Below are 20,012 nucleotides of genomic sequence, written 5' to 3'. Positions count from 1 at the left end.
CGCACTCCAAATCCCTCACAGCCCAGTCTGAACTTTTGTTCTTTCCATAACAAAGCAACAGCTTGCAACTTTGAATTTATGACAAGAAGTGTCTGCTTTTTGTAGAAGAATGATTTGTTACCTCCTTGCTCTGTGTAGAATAATGGGCTTGGCCTCATTAAAGCCAGAGCAGGCATGCAGGTAACAGTGTTCATTGTCCCATCAGCCAGAAGAAGTGAATTCCTGGATACTACATCACTCAATTTAGTTTGTTTGTTTGTTACAAAAGAAGGCAAATTCAGTGATTAGCCAGGGCAGATTTTCTGTGTCCTCGAAATGGGGCAGATTTTATGTGTCCTCTAAATGTTCTTTGCTTATTCCAATACAGGTATTGCACTATACAAAAAACCCCATGTTTGTTACTAAATGGCAAGGTTTATTTTGAGAATGCAATTAGTATGTAATAACCTTGGAAAATGAACAGCTATTGTAAATACAGAATAAAGGCTCAAGCACCATAGCTCTTCTGTTCCTGTATTTGTGTTTTACAAGAAAAGACACATGCACTAAACTGCATAACTTCCATAAAATGTGCTATAACTAATTTAGAAAGACAGTGCCTCAACAAATTAGCATTTTAGATCAACACACGTGTGCATGCATGATCATAAGAATTCAAAACAGGGGCCCAGAGAGCCCTGTAACATGAAGTGCTCTTGATCCCCTTCAGCTGTGCTTTGAACTATGAGTAGTACCTGTTTTGTCATGCTGCCCTATGCTCAGCTCCTCTGCCTCAGCTCCATAAGGCAGGCCACTAATTTTCTCTAATCAGTTGTGTGAGTGTTAGTAAGCCTTGTCAGCTCATTTACATAGTGGACACTAATACAATAGGAAATTAACATATTGATTTCACTCAGATCCCTGGGCAGCCGCCAGTTACCAACAGATCTCAGCTGAGTTTGAAAACAGCAATGCTCTTGATTGCAAAATTACTTTTTCCCTGCTGCTGGCTTCCCCACACTCACTTCTAATCAATACATCATTCTGATTCACACACACATCTTCCTCAGGAGGCTCTGAACCAACTAAGTACAATTGCAAGCTCAAAGAAAATGTTGGCATTTATTTTTTTATGTTGCAAACTAATTCTACATATCCCCTCTCTCAGGATTCACGGAAAAGTCAACTTTTTTATTGAAAGGCCCTATAAAACTGAGGTAAAGTACAAGATTAGAAAGGTAGCTCTAGTACAAATGACAGAGGATGAAACTCATTGCATATCACACCATAAAGAACACATGAGAATTTGTTTAAATACAACAAAGGTGAGTTTCCTAGCAGAAAGGAATTTAATGCTAAAATCTATCAGAACTAATGTGTGGCCCATGACTTTTACACTCAGCAGTTACAGTATAAATCAGCTCCATTTCACTGTAACTGCTCCAAAATCAAATGTTTATTGTGGATGTACACATAGAACAAAATAGCCCAAAAGTTTTTCCTACTCTGATGAAGGCTAGACCAAGCAGAGGCAATTATCAATGTTTTTTTGAGCTTAGCTTCATAAATTATCTTTCAGTTTTGTCGCTAAACCTTTGAATTTCATATGTACTAATATCATTTAAATACATGGTGGCTTTTGCCCATCTGTACAATGAAATTTCTGGATAAGGCTCCAACATCTTACCTCCCATCTTCCAATAGGAAGGAGGTGGGGGGCAGCAAAACCTATCACTAATGCTTAAGCTTCCTGGAGCAGGCTGGCTACAGGCATAGCTAGGATAATAATTTGTACCCTCCTTCAACCACACATAATACAGTCTTTATTCAGCAAATAGCAAAGTCGTTTCACACCATGCCAAAGGTCAGCTTTTGCTGTATTAATAGCTGCTCTGGGAGGATCAGTGTTGTGCTATCCTACATTTTTTACAGGGCCTGGAGATGCAATTTCCTACAATCTGCAGGCAATTTCCCACCAATTTTCTTGGGGAGCTAATAGGCTGTGACAGGAGATGGAGCTAGCAAGCAGCAGGCGGCATCAGAAAAGACAAATTGCATCTCTGCCACCTAACTGGGCAATCTAGAAAGACAGAGTTTATAGCTTTGTAGTGTTATTGGGCCCCATGCTAACAGCAAATCATTCAAGCTGCAATATCTGAATTTCGTATTCTTTTCCTTCTGAATTTATCACCACATATCACTTTGTAGCACTTTTTCTACAAATGACAGTTAAACACAGATCATGTATGATTACTAGTTTAACTGCTTTTTAACTAGACAAGCCCTGCTAAATGCTATTCACACTCAGAAACAGAAATACACAGTCTCACTGTCAAGCACAGTGATATTTTTGATTATTTTCATACTTGTCAAGGTACAAAGCAGATGCCTACAGAAAGGGACTGATTTGTAAGCTAAATTCAAATGAATCACACAGTGCAAACTATGGGAACATTTAAAAAAGCCACTACAGTTAGCACACCTATCGTGGTAAGAAAGTCCCACTGATCATATGTAGTACAAAACGAAAGCATAAAAAAAAAAAAAAAGCCAGATATGACCAGTAAGTTCTCCCTCTACTCTAGGAGTGCGTGAAACCTAAAAAGTTAAACTGAACAATCTACGATCAGTTCAAAACCATCCATACACCCATTTACCTTACAGATTTAAAATTATTTAAAGTTAGTAAAACTAGTAAAGCTCTAAGAATGTATCACCATATCCACTTTAATAGAAATGAAACTGATTTAAAGCTGCTAACCCTCACCTAAGATATAAAAAAAATTAATGAATTAAAGAAAATTATTCAAAGGCACATAACACTAGCAACTATTGCAAGTCATATCTGTCACTGTACTTCCCCTTACTGTTACAGCCAACCCAGGGGATAAATACTGTAAACACATTCTATTACAGAACCCTGTATATCTGTATGTTTTTCTTCAAAATATAGAAGAACAAGTTTCTGAAGGCATGGAGATCATTAAAAACAACCAACATTATTAATGAAATTATAATAAGCAAAATTTGCAACGTTAATATTTCCCCCCCATTAAGAATAAATTAGTTAAAAAACAATCCCATCTAAATTATTGCTGTCCACTGAGAGACAAAATTAGTACTGAGATGTATAAAATTTTACTATAATTCAACCCTAAGGATTTTTTTAATTACTTAAGTAATGAAAAAATGTAAAATTACAGTGAACAAAGTGTTGAAATATTCTGACATGCATTTTGAAACTCTCACGTTTAAACCACTTGTCATTAATATCCCCATTTCATATTTGTGGTTTTTAATAAGTTACAGCTAGATAAAATACTGAAGAACCAGGCAGAATTATAAATAGAGTATCAGGTCAATAACTTGCACTCAACAAAGAAGAGTGTCTACATAAACAAATAAAAAAACCTATGAAAACCACTCAAAACCCAGAAGTACTTCCTTAAACAGATTCACTGATAAAAACACAAAAGAGTATCGGGACTTGAGAATCTTCAGTTTAACAAATGAAAATTAATGATTTCTCTATACAAGTCTATAAACTTCTTGAAGTACACATTCAAAAACTCAATTATATCATAGATTAGCGAATATTCACTCAATTGCTGTCAGAATTACACATCTCATAATTAACAATCAGAAAGACAGAGAAAGGTAGAAGCATTATGTATGTATAACACATTAAAACATCTCTAGAGGACTAATACATATTCAGGAGGAAACACAGGGGAGCACAGTAGTAAACTGGTCCCTGTATAAAAAGGGAACTTACACCAGGAAGTATATTTAACACGGCCAGAAAAGTTGAATCACTCCAAAGTTTTGCTGCATGCATGGCATGCTAAGCAAATACCAAACTGACATTAAGGTCATTTACATACTTAACGGCAGTGTTTGGCTGATTCATCAACATTCAAAAATATTTTGAATTTGCAAAGCCATCAGATTGTATATTTACTTGAAACCTAATTAAGAAAATACTCAGGTCCAACTGCAAAAAATAACAATAGCTGATTATTTTTTTAAGAATAAAGGGAAGCTTCATTGCTCTCCAAAGTATCTTGCTACAGCAAACCACAAAATAAGAGTTATTCAGCTTATCGTAATTGCAGCCAATTTTTAAAGTAAAGGGGTAATCCACTGTGGATTGCTGTAAGGAAGTGCGACAAAGACTGCAAAATGAACAGATGGATTTTATTTTAAACAAATTAGGCTCACTACCAGGAAAGTAACAAGTGATTTCTAAGTTTCCCAATGCTATGGGTTAATTTCCATTTATGACCCCTTCATTCTGCTTGTTAACTTTTTCAAACTGCCATTAAAAATCAGTCCTTGAAGGAAAACCAGCTTTTATTATTTGCAGTTACAAGCTATCATCTCCATTTTCTATGCTAATGACAGAGTATACAAAAGGGATAATAGTATGTTTGATTACTTAATCTCCAAACTATGTGTTATCTTTACCTCTAACTCATTCTTGGCAGGAAACAGAGATAGAAATGAAGTTCAAGAGATACTATACCTTTGTACTGTGAACATAGCAAAGGCAACCCTTGCCAAGCTCTACGCAATAGCAACTGTCTAGTGCTCCTTGCAGCATCTCTTCTAGGAATCAACATAAACTTACTGTGGGCAAAATCACATGTAAAATTTTAGGATCTCAAAATTTAAGTTTTACCTCAGAAGCCACCACAGAATTTTTCTTCAGCGAGTCAACTACACTGACCAGCAATTCCACAGACAATAAAAGTATGAGTATGGAACAATGATGCTATCTTACCTCTGGGTGCTTGCTTTAGTAAGGGAAATTATTACAATATACACTGACTGATATTATCTATGCAGCTATCCACTAAAAGATTCAATCAGATTTTCCTGTAGTCTACCTATCACGAACAGACTTGTTAACAACAAAATTCTTACTAATGCATGAGCCAGAAAGGGCACAGCCTGTTGTTCAGCTTCTAGGAATGAACTGTGGACTTGGCAATAAGGAATATGGGGGAAGAAAAACCCACAAAACTCTGCTCAGATTTTAAAATGATAACCAACATTGGTCCCCACACCACCAATTTTTTGGTATTCAGTTTTCTGAGAATAGCACTTTAGCTCCAAGGAAACACAAATCCAGCTCTCTCAAGAATTATTATATCATAGAAGCAATAGGTTCTTTTGTTTTGAGATATAGCATCTTTAAGAATATTCTGCCCTCTGAAAACAATTATTCATTCATTCTTCTTATTTCCCTTCATGTTTTCTTATTGTATTCAATTTATAGATATTTTAAAGTTAAGTAAGAAGAAAAAAATTAAATAAATCAACACAAAAAAGGCAAAAAAAAAAAATCCGCATGTGCTTAAAGGGTGTTCAGAGCACAGTTTTTTCTGGTTTAGAAAATGTTTAAGTGACTGTTTGAGCTCTCCTATATAGTTGAACAGAAATTCCAAGTGAACTTCTCAGAAATGTCAGTAAGCTAGACCCACAGGGCAGATTTTTAAAGCACCCAGTTCCTACATGTCTGGTTTCCCTAGCAAAATCTACCACGCTGCACTAAGCACTTAAGCTGCAATTGGACATCTGGGAGCATGTCGCTGAAAATGGGATTATCAATTGCTGGAAAGCTGATCTTGAGCTATAAAAATATTAGGTAATAGGAAATGTTGAGACCTGGCTGTGATTTAACTCTCGTTCCTCTTAGGATGACTGCTTATGGATGTCAAAGAAATGCCCACTTCCAGTTCCAACACACAGCTCAGGTGTCCTTGAATTACTATGCAGAAACATCTGAACAACTTCATGGAGAAACAGAAGTCAGTGAAATTGCATACTGAAATCTCATTCTAGGTGAATTTTGTAGATTACATTTTAGAATACCAGTAAAATGTGTGTGTGTATGTTCCCATTCTCCATCGTCCCTCCGTGTATTCCCTACCAGGAACTCTTTCTTTCATTCTGGTGTTCATCAGGTCCTACTCTGAGCTGCTTCATCTTTCCCACTTTGCAATAAAAGACCTCTCTCTGGCAAGACACCATGACTTAAGTCTTGTATAGACCTACATTCTCACATTCTTTCTATGTGCTTCTGGTAGGAAAAAAAATAAAATCCTTCAAAGAGACAGCACAGTTGGAGCCAGTCCAGCTTCTCCAGTGAAGTGGCTTAAGGGGTAAACACTTTATCAGTAGTGCGAAACCTGAATTCAGTACTTTCTTAGCTTGAAAACATTAAAATCCACTTTTCTTAATCACTAGAATGGTGGAAATTCCCCATCGACTCAAAATTGCACCAACATAATAGAAAATATAAAGGACTACTCCAACTAGATTACATGATCCCACAGGCTCATAAGTGGGGCAATCTTTCCACAAAAAAACCCCCAAACAACAACAACAACAACAAAACAACAAAAAAACCACCACCACAAAAAAAAAAAAAATCTATTTGTCCATCTGGGTTTAAGTTACTCAAGTTAACACTTCTGAAAATTCTACCTGCATCACCAATGCAAAAATGTGACAGAAAAAATTATGGTCAATCATTTATACAGAAAAGTATGCAACTAGATGATAGATTCTACTTTGATGCTTGTATTAAAAAACAACACTATTATTTTACCAGTCTATGAACTTTATATTCATTTGGTGCTTCCTCTTCCCTTTAAAGGAACAAAAGCTTTTGAAATGCCAAACAAATTTAAAAGACTTAATGTGGATGAAGATTCTCTCTCAAGGACCAGCCGCTTGTGGGTTGATGTGGCGAGCCATCTTTGCTTGGAACTATAATCAAAAAGAAGTACTCTGACACACTGACAAATGCATTGTGTGGAATAATATAATGATTTTCTGCACAATTGATTTATAAAAGGTTATGCCTAGTGCATATATACAAAATATACATATTAGAGCCAGCAAAGGATTTTGTTCACTTGAATTGATATTACCACAAATCTCTTCATCAGTTACTGTTTGCAGTGACTTCCAATATGTCATTTGTAAGGACTCCCTGCTTCTATCTGGCACTAGTGTTTGCCAGAGTGGCATTCAGACTTCTCTGAATACTGAGGGCCACCCAGCAAACACTGTCCCAGAAAGGGGCTAATCAAAGGAACCTTTCAGGATTGTAATTAAATTGACAAAAAAAAAAAATTAATTACCTACACCATAGGTACTGCTGTACCTCTTTTTTTCCACATGCTTTTCCCAGTGCCATTTCTGTTACTGCTGGTCTGGGTTGGTCTGTTTCTTCGTTCAATATGCAATTATTTCCACCCACTAATTTAAACAGCGCTATAAGAACTTACAGAAGTTTTAAGCTCTACAAGTTTTAAATCTTGTAGGTAATAGCGTAGACAGACATGCCAAGATTTCACCAAATGTATTTTTTCATTAAAAATTACATCTGCTGGTGGAATAGGCTTTACTGTTTGACAAATGAAAAAAAAGTTTCAAAAACTATAAGTGAAACCTGAAACAAAAAAAAAATTGAGAGGACTATTGTATGATGCCTCCCCAAGTTTTCAAACCGAAGGCTTAAAGTAGATCTGATTGGGGAGAAAAAGAAGTAATTTCTTAATTACAACTGAGAAGCATATGGTACAAATATGATTAAATTCATTCACATGCATAAATAATGTCCAATTCCATAACTGCTCTGACTCATTGTGCATTCTAGAAGCTAACAAGAAAAGACAAGGTATTTCATGATTTTCCTGACACTAGGATTTTGAACCTCCTGATTGCCAAGAATGTGGTCTTACTAACAACCCCTATGTTGCAACTTATAGCAGATCCATTATATACTCGTGTATATTTTTTTAAGTTACACCAATGTGTTAGAATGCTTGCATTCTTGGTTCCTCTAATATCAACTTTTAAGAAAGGTAAAAGAACACCTATAAAGTAAAAGCCAAGGTGATAGTAGTTTGGAAGACATCCAAATGTTCCTAACTGTAGCAAATTTGCCAGAGCTGCTAAACAAAGTCAATGATCATTGACAGTCAGACATTTGGAAAAACTTCAATATGAAAACAGGGTCAGCGTAAAAATCAAGTAACCTAGTACATACTCTATTTTTAAACTTTCCCTTTTTAAAATGGCATAGCACTTCACAGTATTTCAATGTAGCAAATATAATTATTTCTTTGAAAAGCCTGATGATTCTGCTTTTTGCCTTACTATGTGTGAAAGGAACATGACCACCACCTAAACTGGCCTGTCATTTTCATACAAATGGATATTCACAACACAGCAATAGACAAAGATATCGATACATATGGATAGAACACTAATTTTAAATGTCTAGGAGACCAGATTATCCTGAATGGTTAACATTTTACATTCCAAATGCAAAGTTAATGTATTAAGGCTATTACAATTCTAGATACTACAAAATGGTCTCAGTAGAATGGTCATGTAAATTGACAAGAAAACTGATGTCTCTTCAGACTGGAAATTGAGAGAAAATTTGCCCTCAGATGAGAAGTTCCCTTTCCAGTCAATGCACCTGTCAGTCAAACTTGTTTCTTCCTAGTTATGTGTCTTTGAAAGAGCAGGGATATAGGTCATTGCCAAATGCTAGCAAAATGAGAAAGCAGCTCTTCAAAGATGAGTCTTAACCTGTCTGCCAGTTTGTGTAATCTGAATTATTTGTTCAGAGATATCCTTCTGTTCATCTGTACTCTCCATTAGCAATAGAAATTCTAACTAAATTACAGAATGTAGGAAATGTATGGCCCTCACTGGTGCAATAGCTAGGTTTGTCCAGCACACAGTGGTAAGAACTCGTTAATCTGAAAAAACATAGTTAGAATAAAATGTACACATTCTCTCCTCATCCATTTCTCTTGAGTACACCAAGAAAACTTGATTTGAAGATGCATAGCTTTGGTAACTGGCTGCTTAGCATGGCTCTTCACAGATGTAAAACTCTAACGCAACAGTGGAAAGGACTCAAAGATAGCTCAGTATGAATACATAGAGCCTATAGGCCTTTGTAACATGGGACACTCAGGAAGATTACTTCTAATTAATTTGTACAGTGGATTAGTTAAAAATCAAAATATTCCTTTGTCAATATTCTCACAAGAAATTAAGAAGTGAGTTTAACTTAGTTTAGGTTAATTCACTTCACTTGCAGCTCTGCAAGTATTTGACATGGTTTAAGTGATCCCCTGTAAAACTCACACTTTTGGTAATTTAATTAAATTTACCTGAGTATCTAAGTATAGACAAGACATTAAAAAGGAAATGGTCACTAACTACCACTTCTCTGTAAAATACGAAGGATGCAACTTATCTAGCTTTTTTTAATCGCAGACATCCTCAGTTAATGAATAAGGGCTCTGATGTATTTAGTTGAAATGTAGTCTTGCATGAATTCTGTTCAGCTGGGGGAGAAATAAGAGGGAAATCACCTCTTCTTCTAGAGAAATGACAAAATGAGTTATAATCAGGCACATATTACTGTATCTGCCAAAGAACATATATATGGGACATCAGAATAAACTTAAAATAAACTGCACAACTTCATGAAATGTTCAATTTTTATATTTACACTATAATTAGTACAAAATTGCCTTTTAAGTTTTCTGTAGCACAAGACAGTATCTACTGGACTTGATACCCTAATATGTCAAAACAACTACTCTGAAGTATGATAAAGGAATCTAGAAGACTTATAAAGAATAAGACACCATTTTCAAACTATACATAGTGTTTGCTTTTGCTTCTAAAAAGGTACTTATATCCCCAAAAGGTTTTTAATTTTAAATAAGCAGGGCAGGAAGGGAGGGGGCAGGGGGGGGAAGACCGGTTGTTGGTACTAAAGCCTTTGCTGTAATAAACTAAATATATTTACAATTTATACAAATGTTTGACCTTCAACAAAAATACAAAAACATATCACAAGATGCAAAACCAGGAAACAAGTTCATCTGAGACACCACTGCTCTACACAGGACAGAATGCAACTTGAACTGCAAGGAACAGAAAGGTATTTATCCCCCATATTCAGGCAATGAGAACAATTTGCATGAGGTCACAAAGAAAGAAAAAAATAAAAGGCTCCAACATTCTTCAGTAGACTTGGCTTTTAAAAACTGTATCAAAAACCTAGGCTACATCTGTCCATCTTGCCTCTGTGTTCCATTTGGTCCACGTAGCCAGTATTTCGTTGCTGGATGTTGCCTTCTATTTTGAAAAATCGGAGTAGTTTCATGGCAAGGTCTGGAACCTCAATACTTTTGTTCCTTTCTAAAAGGCAAAACCTTTCTACTTCTACAATTAAGAACAATTTTGGCCCAGTTCAACTTCTAAAAGTTATATCCCCATCATATTTCTCAGTAGATAACTTCATAGACTGTAGCCTTTTTGTCTCCAGAGCCAGTGACTATGTACTTATCATCCACAGAGATGTCACAGCTAAGCACTGACGAAGATTCTTTGGACTAGAAGAAAAATAGAAATATATTACATCATTAAAAAAAAAAAAAAAAGTCTGTTACCCTCATCTCAGCATCCCATTTTGGGTAGATGACACAGGTGAAGATATCTGAGTCCAATCTTGGAACTCTGGGTATTCTATTTTTTTGTTTAAAAGCATCATCATCCTCACCTGGAAGATACTGGCTCCATAAGGAGTTCTCCATGCATTAAGAAGGTTATCTTTCCCAGTACTCACAAACCATTTACCTAGAATATAAAACAGAAGGACTATGAAAACATATGAAACACACATCTGACAGATTTTGGGTTTTCAACTCACATCTATGAAATCTATTAACTGAGTACCATTATAAAAGCTTTCACCACTAATCAACATAGTACTTTTGCTTACAATCAATGTGGACACTCATGGTTTGGCAGTCTGTTACATACTAGGAAATCCCTAGACTCTATAAGTAGAAATAGCTTTTTACATGTAAATCAACCCTCACAGAAGCCTTTAGACAAAGGGATGGTTGTTTGTAGATAAGTACATTTGAATTCATAAAGCAGAGATATTTATTCATTACTTAAGAAACTGAGATACTAAATAAGTTCTGATTATCAAATGAGCTATGACTATGTAGTAACTAATCAGCAAAGCATGAATTAGAGCCCTGTCAGGGCAACGTACCACAGTAAGCAAACTTGAGTGACAATACACAACTCTCATGAAGGTGCAGTTGATATTTGTCTGGTTTATTTACATGTAGCACTTCTACATTGCTGCTCTCCATTCCCACAGCCAGCCATTCACCAGTAGGACAATAACCAAGGGAAAATATCTGAAAATTAAACCACATTTAGACTTTTTATTTTTTTCCTACAGATACACTTTTTCTTTTTCTACAGTGGTTAAATTAATTGGGAGAGGGAGAGAGAGAGAGAGAAGGGCCAAATAAAGTTCACATAGTTCAACAGTAAGACCGCTGTTCAAAATTCAAGTGGCTAGCTAACCCCTGTTCTTACCTATTAAATTAGAAAAATACAAAAAGAGAGTAGTGTCAGGCTATCATTTTGTTCTGGAAGCTAAACATATGAAAGCTACAAAATATTGTGTTGTGAGCAGCTAAAAGGAAGAGAGGGAAAAATGTGCCAGTTGCACTGGGCTCAATCTCAGCTTTCACCCTACATGTTTCCCTCCCACTGCACCCTCCCCCCAAGCTGTAGGGAAATCCACTTACCTGTGATGTGAAGTCGTGCTGTTGTAGCTGCCTCCCCTCTCTCAAGTCCCAGGATCTGACAGTGTTATCCAAACCTCCTGTCCAGAGCTTGGTACCATCATTAGAAATGTCAATACAGCTGGCTCCATCTGTGTGGCCCTGGAATTGCCTGATAAAACAAACCAGATTGAATAATGATTTCCTGCCAGAGCTCAAGGTAAACACTGTTGTGGTGTTAGTTTTGGACTCTGTGTGTGTGTGTCATCTCTTCTGTGTCTGCTGATGGGCAAAAATCAGTCCCTCCCTTTTACTGAGCATGAAATACCACAGTATTACAAAAACATTTTCCAGGTGCTAGAGAAATGAATTGCATCATGGCTAGCCGAAGAAAGTCAAAGATTTCCTATCAGGTTTTGAAACGCCAAAAAAAAGCTTGTGAGAACATTAAAGTACAGTAACTACAGTTAAAAGCATTAAGGACAACTCAGATTAAAACAAGTGCTGAGGGAACAAAACTCCCTCCAGTTTCAGAAAACGGCTTCTGTATTTTCCTTTGGCTGCGAGTCAAGATGATAAATAATAAGCAGAGATATTAATAGGAAGGGATCCAGACAGACATCCAGATAGTTAAACATAAGCACTACTGAGTCAGCAAAGTTGCATTCTCTGTGGCAGGAGATCACAAAAAATCTAAACGGTGCAGTTTGTTTTAAAATCTTCTCATTAGTAATTCTCAGCTTTCAGCAACCAGAAGGTCATCTCAAGTCTTCCTTAATCCTTTGGCAAAAGCCTTCTGAGGCTCCTGCATTTTTCATCAGCAATTAGCTTTAGGAAAGTCCTATGCCTCAATGTGAAAGGTGGAGGGCAGGGGGGTGGGAAGACAACTAGCTTGGGAATGAAGGTTATGAATCACTAAGAGCTACCACAGAAAGGTCATGCGGCACATTTTGTTTTGTAGCTCTGGTCTCAAAATTCCACGTGTTATCAATTAGCAAGATCAGCCACCAAGTGGTGGGAACACCTACAGCAAACATTCAAAAGGCTAGACAGTCATAGATGGAGAGTGCACCTTTACAGGGACTATGCATGCATAGGGCAAACTCAGGATTTTTTATAACTAAAATCTTTGCTGACCTCAAAGTCCAACAGAAAGTAAAATTTGCATGTACATCAACACGACTCTGCATATAAGTTTAGGCTAATTATTGATATACAGGAAGTTCAATTGAAACACAGCAGACTAAGCAGATTCTTCAGTGTTTGTCTTCAGAACTTTTAAAGTATCACTGGCTTTCCCAATTTAGGCTCTCTTCTCATAATACTGTAAGCCACCACTACTTCGGTAAGCATAAACCAAAATTTATCTTCTAGTAAACCACATAGCTAGCTGCTAAGAGCTGTTTCATACGTGGCCCTATCTTTCTTTCACTGTCATAGCACTAATGCTGAATATTGACCTGCCAGACACTTTAATCTTCTACTAATATATTCATTAATCAAAGGTCTAACAAAAGATCTCAAAAGTAATTTACATGGCAATCCATTTATTACACTCTTTGCAACCCATTCTAAAGTTTTAGAGATCAAATTTCCCCCAAGACCTCAAATACCTTTCTCTCATGAATGACCAAACATCACTCCTTTACACTTTCCTAAAGAACTGAGAGGATCCACACTTTCAACTGCTTTTGTAAGATTAATTTTATTACTTATCATCACTAAATAAGAACTGAAAATTCTGTTTCTTACTTAACAATGTTTAAGACAAAGGAAAAAGAACAAACCTCAAAGAGTTCCCTAAAAGGCATGTTCAGTCTACATCCATCACCAATCAGCAGAAATGGTGCTTGTAGAAACCTGCAGACAAATCCCAACTAACTGAAACCAACACGAACTTTTACACTCACTGCAGCAGGTTATGGACTAACCCTTTAGGCCCTGAAAGTGCACCTTCCAAGACTAGATTGAAGCTACCAGAACTAGTTTCTGCCCAACTCAGGTGCAAACTGCATTCTTTGGATAAGAAGTACTATTTACTTTGCTGTCATGAACCACTATTCAGGGAGATAAATATTTATGTAGCTATCCAAAGAGTAACTTCCATTAAAGTTTTCTTTAAGCAAGTAATGACTCACCTGACCAATGTCTGATTGTGCAGATCCCACACTGCTATGTTCCCATCGCTGCAGCAGGAAAAGCACACCTTGGAATCAGGGCTGATAGCCAGAGCGTAGCAGGCAGGGGCTGAGGATGTCAGCTCTGCTTTTATACGAGGAGTTGGTGCTGCCAGGTCCCATATGGATAACGTGCTGGCTTCTCCACCAACTATTAGGGTGCATCCATCAGGCAGCAATTTACAAGAGCGGATGTAGTTGTCTCTGTTCTGTACAACACAAATCACCTCAGTTATGTTAATACATACCTGCCAATAATGACCACTAATATGATTCTGACTGCATCCAAGTTTTAAACAGTATGCTATTTTTTCCATTACCAAAGTAGTAAAGAGAAACTAGCAGATCCTAAAAGGTTTCAAACACCTACTTCTCATCACTAACCAGAGACTGCAGCTCTAGAAATTAAAATGCAGAATCCTGTTGCCACAGTCTACTCTGTTTTAAACATGATGAATGGCAAGTCTTCTGTCTCATTACACAAAACCAGAGCCAAAGTATGCTTGTGTTTCTGCAAGTGCACTCTATGAGCTAAGGTCACCAACAATAAAAATATTAAAGCAAATGAGCTTTGATTTGGCATTTAGGTAACCCTATATGAAAATGCAGTTCATGTCTCATGCCTTTCACATTTTGGAGTTTTCTATCAAATACTATTTTGCATTCACTGTTTTAAAGTTAAAATATTAAGTATTCCCATACTGCTCCTGGATTTACGTCGGTCCTTTGCTGTTCAACATGACTCTTACCATACTTATATTACCAGTCTCACATTTGTGATACTATTGCTGATTGAGAGGTACTACAGGGGATTTAGAGGTGGAAAACATTTCAACCTTCATTTATTGGAAGCCTGACTTCTTAAATGTATTAGAAGTCCATTTCTCCATAACAGCTGCCAGATTAACATGGTAACAGTTCTTTAGAAAATGGAGGGTTAAGAGCTATAACTAAAAACATACAAAAAAGCACTGCAAGTAGTAGTCAACAACATTACTACTACTACTACTACTTTTTTTTTATTCACAGCAAGGAGCAGCAAGTAGTGCAGTGGAAATGTTGCCTTAGTGAGTCAGCCATTGCTGCTCCATAACTAAAATGAAGGCAGCTAGGACTGTGCATCCAAACAACTGTCACAGAACAGAATAAATATTCAACCATACTTTTACTACTAGTCAACTAACATAATGGTAGCAGTAAATAAAGGGAAAAGGCTAAAAAAACCCAAACCAAACCAAAACCCCCACATTTAATTGGATCAACAATGAAGATGGAATTATTTTCATTCAGAATATATATTACTGTGCTTTATGACATTAAGTCTTCTCAGTTAACATTTCACAAACATCTATGCTGCTTCTAATATGAGAAGCATCTTTTACTGAGCCATTACCTTTTTTGAGTCAGCTTTTCACCTACCTATACTACTGCACTCAGTGCCTTTTGTATCCTGCAGATGTGAAAACAACCAACCAAAACGTGTAACTTGAGGATCACCAACAAAAGCATAGCAAGACTTAAAGTGACCTTGGTACCTTGTCACATTATTTCATTATGTGGTTGCTACCCTCTTACAAAAAACAGAGGTTGTCGCTCCTGGTGTGAGTGAAACACCTAGGAACGTTCTGTGCAGCCCTGCATAAGTCAGGCTACATTCCTTTTAAACTCATGCAAAAAAATCATCAGTATGACTAGAAGGGGTGGGGGGGGGGGGGGGGGGTATATGAATCCAGTACACTCTTTACTCAGAAATCTTACCTAATCTGTTATTTGACCCTTAGTGATGATATTTATCCCTAAACAAACCAGCACTCTTCTCTGTAACTCCACCTGTTATGTGTTAAAAAAAAGACAGCTAAACACATAAAGCAGGAAACAGAACTGCCTGCTATTTCCTTGTAATACGAACAAAATCCAGACAAGGACAGCTATTTCCTTACTGAGTCTCCAAGGAGAAGCTACCCTTGCGCACAAGTTCCTGTTCACCTACCAGGCAGTCCAGCTGAGAGACAGGGCTCTTGTTGCCAGGCTGGCTGATGTCCCAGACTTTGACACACCCCTTCCCACCCGTGTACACATGTCTCGTGGGGTTGCTGATGGTAACTGCACACACCACTTCCCCGTGGTTCAGAGTGTTGATCTGACGGGCATGGCGAGGGATTCCTGGACCAATGAGGGCATCAGGAGGGAAAGGAACCGGCTGCATCTGACCATCTGCGGTAACGTGAAAGGAGTAGGCTCTTTCGGGGAAGGGAAAGAAGAGAGAAGACAAAAAAAAAAAAAAAAGATCAGCCAGTTACAGTGCTATAACACAAGAAAAACACAGTATTTTTTTTATTTGATTACTTTGCCAATCTTTTTCTCATAAAAATCAGAGCTACAGTGCCAAGTAATACAGGCACATGAAACCTCAGAGGGAGACAAGGATTCACAACAGGTACTTTCAGCTTGCCTCACCTAAAGCATTCGTGCAGTGGGGAAGCATGTTAAATTCTACCCTTAATTCTAGACACCAAGGTCAGGGCTGCTATCCCTCAGCCACCTGGATAACCAAAAGATCTTTAAGCCCTTGTTTTTTAGCCAGCAGTTCCAAGTCTCAGCACCAGAAATCCTGCAGCAGCAATCCCTCACCAAGCAGTACTCCTTCAGCCTTCTTCCATAAGGCTTGCACCTGTTGCCTTGCAGTAGCATTAGCCAAAGTCAACTTCTGCTCCATTCCTGCACCTCATCTTTAACATCAGCACCAGCTGTGCTCACATGCCTCTTTCCAGCTGCTAACTAGTGCTTTAAACAGAAAATAGAAACATGCGAGTGGTTGCACACACCTTTCATCAGAAAGCTGACACCATCTTCTCATAATTACGTTTTCTTGAATAAGTATTTTGGAAAAGGTGAAAGGCTCAGTTTCCCAGGTAGTTTTGGCACTTCTGTAACACCTTTTATTTGTATTCAGTGCATGATTTCAAGTATATGGAAACTGAGGGTTGAGGAAGTGAATCCCAGCACTGAATAAAAAGACTCCTCCTTGGTGAAAGTACACAAAATTATTTCTTCATGTTGACTGTAATATTTAAAGTCAGCTCTACTCAAGGATCAGAGCACAAATAGCAGCTAATAAAGGTTTCATGTGCAGGGGTTTTTCTTGGTTTGTTTGTTTTAAATAATAATGCAAATACTACTGCAAAAGGCTGGTTTCTGTTATACTGGTGAGCTCCTTTTTTGCTTCTTCTGTTTTACGCACATCCATAGTTCACGTTTTTGATGCTGCTGTTACATTAACAGCATTCTTCAAGAGGCCAAGTGGATAAAAAAATGGTGAGATACGAGTATCCTTTTTTTTTTTTAACCAATGAGCTACTGTCTCCCTAGTGATACCTTTATTCTTCTAATATATTCTTGTGTTCAAAATTGACCTTTCTTTTCCAAATGTACCTTCTTCTTCAGAAATCTTCAGTCACTGTAGCTCAAGTATTAGTATTGCATCCCTTTTCCAAGGACCCAACAATAGATAATTCAATTTAATCTTCTGTTCTGAGCTTTGAGCTAGTATTTTCAAAGTATTTCATTGCATGTTTCCAAGTATTGCACAGTTTTAAAGGAAGGAACAAGCAAGATGCCTGGATCTGTAACAGACATCACAGAGCAACTGAATATGCCCAGGAGTGGACCAGAAGATATTCCTTTAAAAAAGAGTGAGAAGTGGAGAGGTGAAAGAACTCAACAGTTCTTTCATACAGAAAGTAACAGTGGAAACAGTCACCGCCTGCAATATCACAGTTTTCTCAGACAGAAAGGGTAAAAAACGGTTAACAGTAACTGCTACTAAACAAAGAAATTAATAGAGCATATACATGCAATTCCTGTACCTCATTCATGTTTCATGGTTGGACATGGGAGTTGAAAGCCTGCTCAGAGAATACACAGAAACGGAGGATGAGCAAGTCCAAAAGATGACAAATCTTTTTTGTCATGGAAATGTCAGGAATGGGAAATGCAAGATAATAAAGGAAGTGCAAAGTTCACTCCCTTGCATTTATACAAGATGCACAGTAAATCAAATGTATTTCTTCCCATGGGACCCTTTCTCTTTTTTTGTATGAAGAATTACAGTAATGATAAAGGCTTCACTAGAAATCTCTATCATTTCTGTGAAGAGAAGTAGAGACAGGACTGTCCCAAATTAGTTATTCACTAAACAGATGAGACATGGGATGCAAGAGGAAGCAGAAGAGGAGTGGCAACAAGACTGCTCAAGGCTGAACAGCTGCTCAGGTTCAGGTACAGAATCCAACTAAAGAGTCAAAGCAGTTAAGAGGCTGAAAAGCTGGGCCCCATCCTGGGCTCCAGATCAAAGTCAGTTGCAGAGTATTTGTTAGCAGTAAGAGTACACAGAACTGCACAACTTTGAAGTCTCAGCCTGCCCTTTTTTTTTTTTTTTATCATGGACAGAAGAAAAACAATTAAGCAAGTATTAAGCAATTTTTTCCAGCATGTTTAAGATGAATAATCCACTTGTACGTCTTTTTTTTTTTTATGGAAGCTTACAGCATAAATGTTCTGTTCAATTCAAAATACCTAAATAATTGGTGTCTTGAAATGCTTCTGTGCATACACACAGCTTCTCAGTTCTTGCTGAGATGGGGTGGGAGGAAGATAATAGGAACATTTTTCAAGTGCTTCATGCATACTGTAGAATTAACGATGACTATCCTGCTCTGAAACGCCAGGGACTTACCCAGTGTACTTTTAATCATGTAGAATTTTACCTGTATGCCTGTGTTTAAAGTGCAGTTATATAGATCATATGAGTAGTCTCTCTTTTTTATTATCATGAGAGGGCATTTGCTTCCAAGACTGGTTGGTCAGGACTCAGGATGACTGAGTTTGAGGGCCTAAGAAACAGACCAGTGATAGTTTCTTACAAGCCAAGACAGCTTTTTCTACAGTGCAAGTTATCAGCAATCCACTGTGTAAAGAAATGCCTACACACTGCCAAATCCCTCTGCCTCTGCCAAGACAAGCACACAAAAAAGTAAATGTTCCTGTTTGCTTGAAGATGTGTGGCATGTCATGCTAACCTCACCACTGTCAGCATACTTTTGTGGTTTATTAACTTGTATCTACTAAGTATTATGGTATAACTTTTCATTACACGTACCTTTTACTTTGAAAAAACTTGCATCATTTGCAAGGCTGATGCTTGCTAGACATGGAAAGCTTCTACCTCCAGAACAACACAATATTGGAGGACAGCAGTGCAAACAAACTATTTGCAGCTCAATAGCTGTTGTCCTTGGCAACCTCTCATCAGGTCACCGTGACAGAGGGCCTGCTCTGCTACTTCCGGGGAGGACTGTACTTCCAGCACTACACTTCCAAAGCTGTAGGTGTACTTACATACAATTAAGAAATTACTCCATTTTTAATGCACTAGATATATTGACAGGCCTGAATTCTCAAAACTGACAAGCATTTTGGTTGTCCAACCTTAGAAGAGTCATGTTTAATAAAATTTGGTAAATTATTGAGTTCTCTAAAGCTCAAGGTATTTCTTGACAGGCATCCCTTACCCACCTGTCTTTCTCCTCCACAAATTGCCATTGACACCTGAATTCCATAACACTACAAAAATGTAATGTGCATTTTTGTCCTTTTATGATGATCTTTTAGAACTGACAATGTATGCCAGAAACTGCTGTTCAGCTTCATGATGATCACAGATTTTTATCTCACTCACAGCATTCTGCCTCTATGAAATGTCTGGGTTCCATGATTATCCATCTTTGGTCAAATGACCATTAGCATTAAGGTACCCCTTCCTCATGTTGGGCTAACAACCACAGTAAACAAAGAAAAAGTTCTTATACAATGCAATTACAATTTAACATAAACCAAGATAAGTACATATCAATTAATATGTAAATATATACTTTAATTGTATATTATGAAAAGAAGAGTTACAAAACAAACTTGCATGCCTTTTATTTAGGAAAGAGTTCTGAGAAACAGTATACTGCCACTTATGATTATATTCTTTCTGAATAACAGAAATATTCTTCTGATATACTGTATCCAAAGACTTCTCCCTCATCTGTGTCAAAGCAGCACTGAGAACCTGCAGAGTTCCTATACATTACAACATAGTAGGTGATACTAATACAATCCACTTTCTCAGCTTAAATCTGGTAACTACGGCCCTCCAATTTCCAATTAA

The 20,012-nt window shown here is 37.3% G+C and overlaps 1 protein-coding gene across 6 annotated transcripts in view; it reads right to left on the bottom strand.

Moving 5' to 3' along the window:
* Positions 1-394: 394 nt before the first annotated feature.
* Positions 395-20,012, bottom strand: part of TLE1 (TLE family member 1, transcriptional corepressor) — an 83,142-nt gene continuing 63,524 nt past the window's right edge. For all 6 annotated transcript variants that reach the window (XM_052779133.1, XM_052779137.1, XM_052779134.1 and 3 more), the window contains 6 exons: positions 15,789-16,038; positions 13,760-14,007; positions 11,646-11,793; positions 11,096-11,246; positions 10,592-10,668; positions 395-10,424 (listed from right to left, as the gene is read on the bottom strand). In XM_052779133.1, coding sequence (XP_052635093.1) covers positions 10,317-10,424; positions 10,592-10,668; positions 11,096-11,246; positions 11,646-11,793; positions 13,760-14,007; positions 15,789-16,038 — 982 coding nt within the window. In that variant the 3' untranslated portion in view covers positions 395-10,316. The remainder of the gene's footprint in view (positions 10,425-10,591; positions 10,669-11,095; positions 11,247-11,645; positions 11,794-13,759; positions 14,008-15,788; positions 16,039-20,012) is intronic.

The sequence above is a fragment of the Harpia harpyja genome, chromosome Z (genome assembly GCF_026419915.1).
Source record: "Harpia harpyja isolate bHarHar1 chromosome Z, bHarHar1 primary haplotype, whole genome shotgun sequence".
NCBI lineage: Eukaryota > Metazoa > Chordata > Aves > Accipitriformes > Accipitridae > Harpia > Harpia harpyja.
The sequence above is the reverse complement of the archived record's forward strand: the minus strand, read 5'-3'. Positions and strand labels throughout refer to the sequence as shown.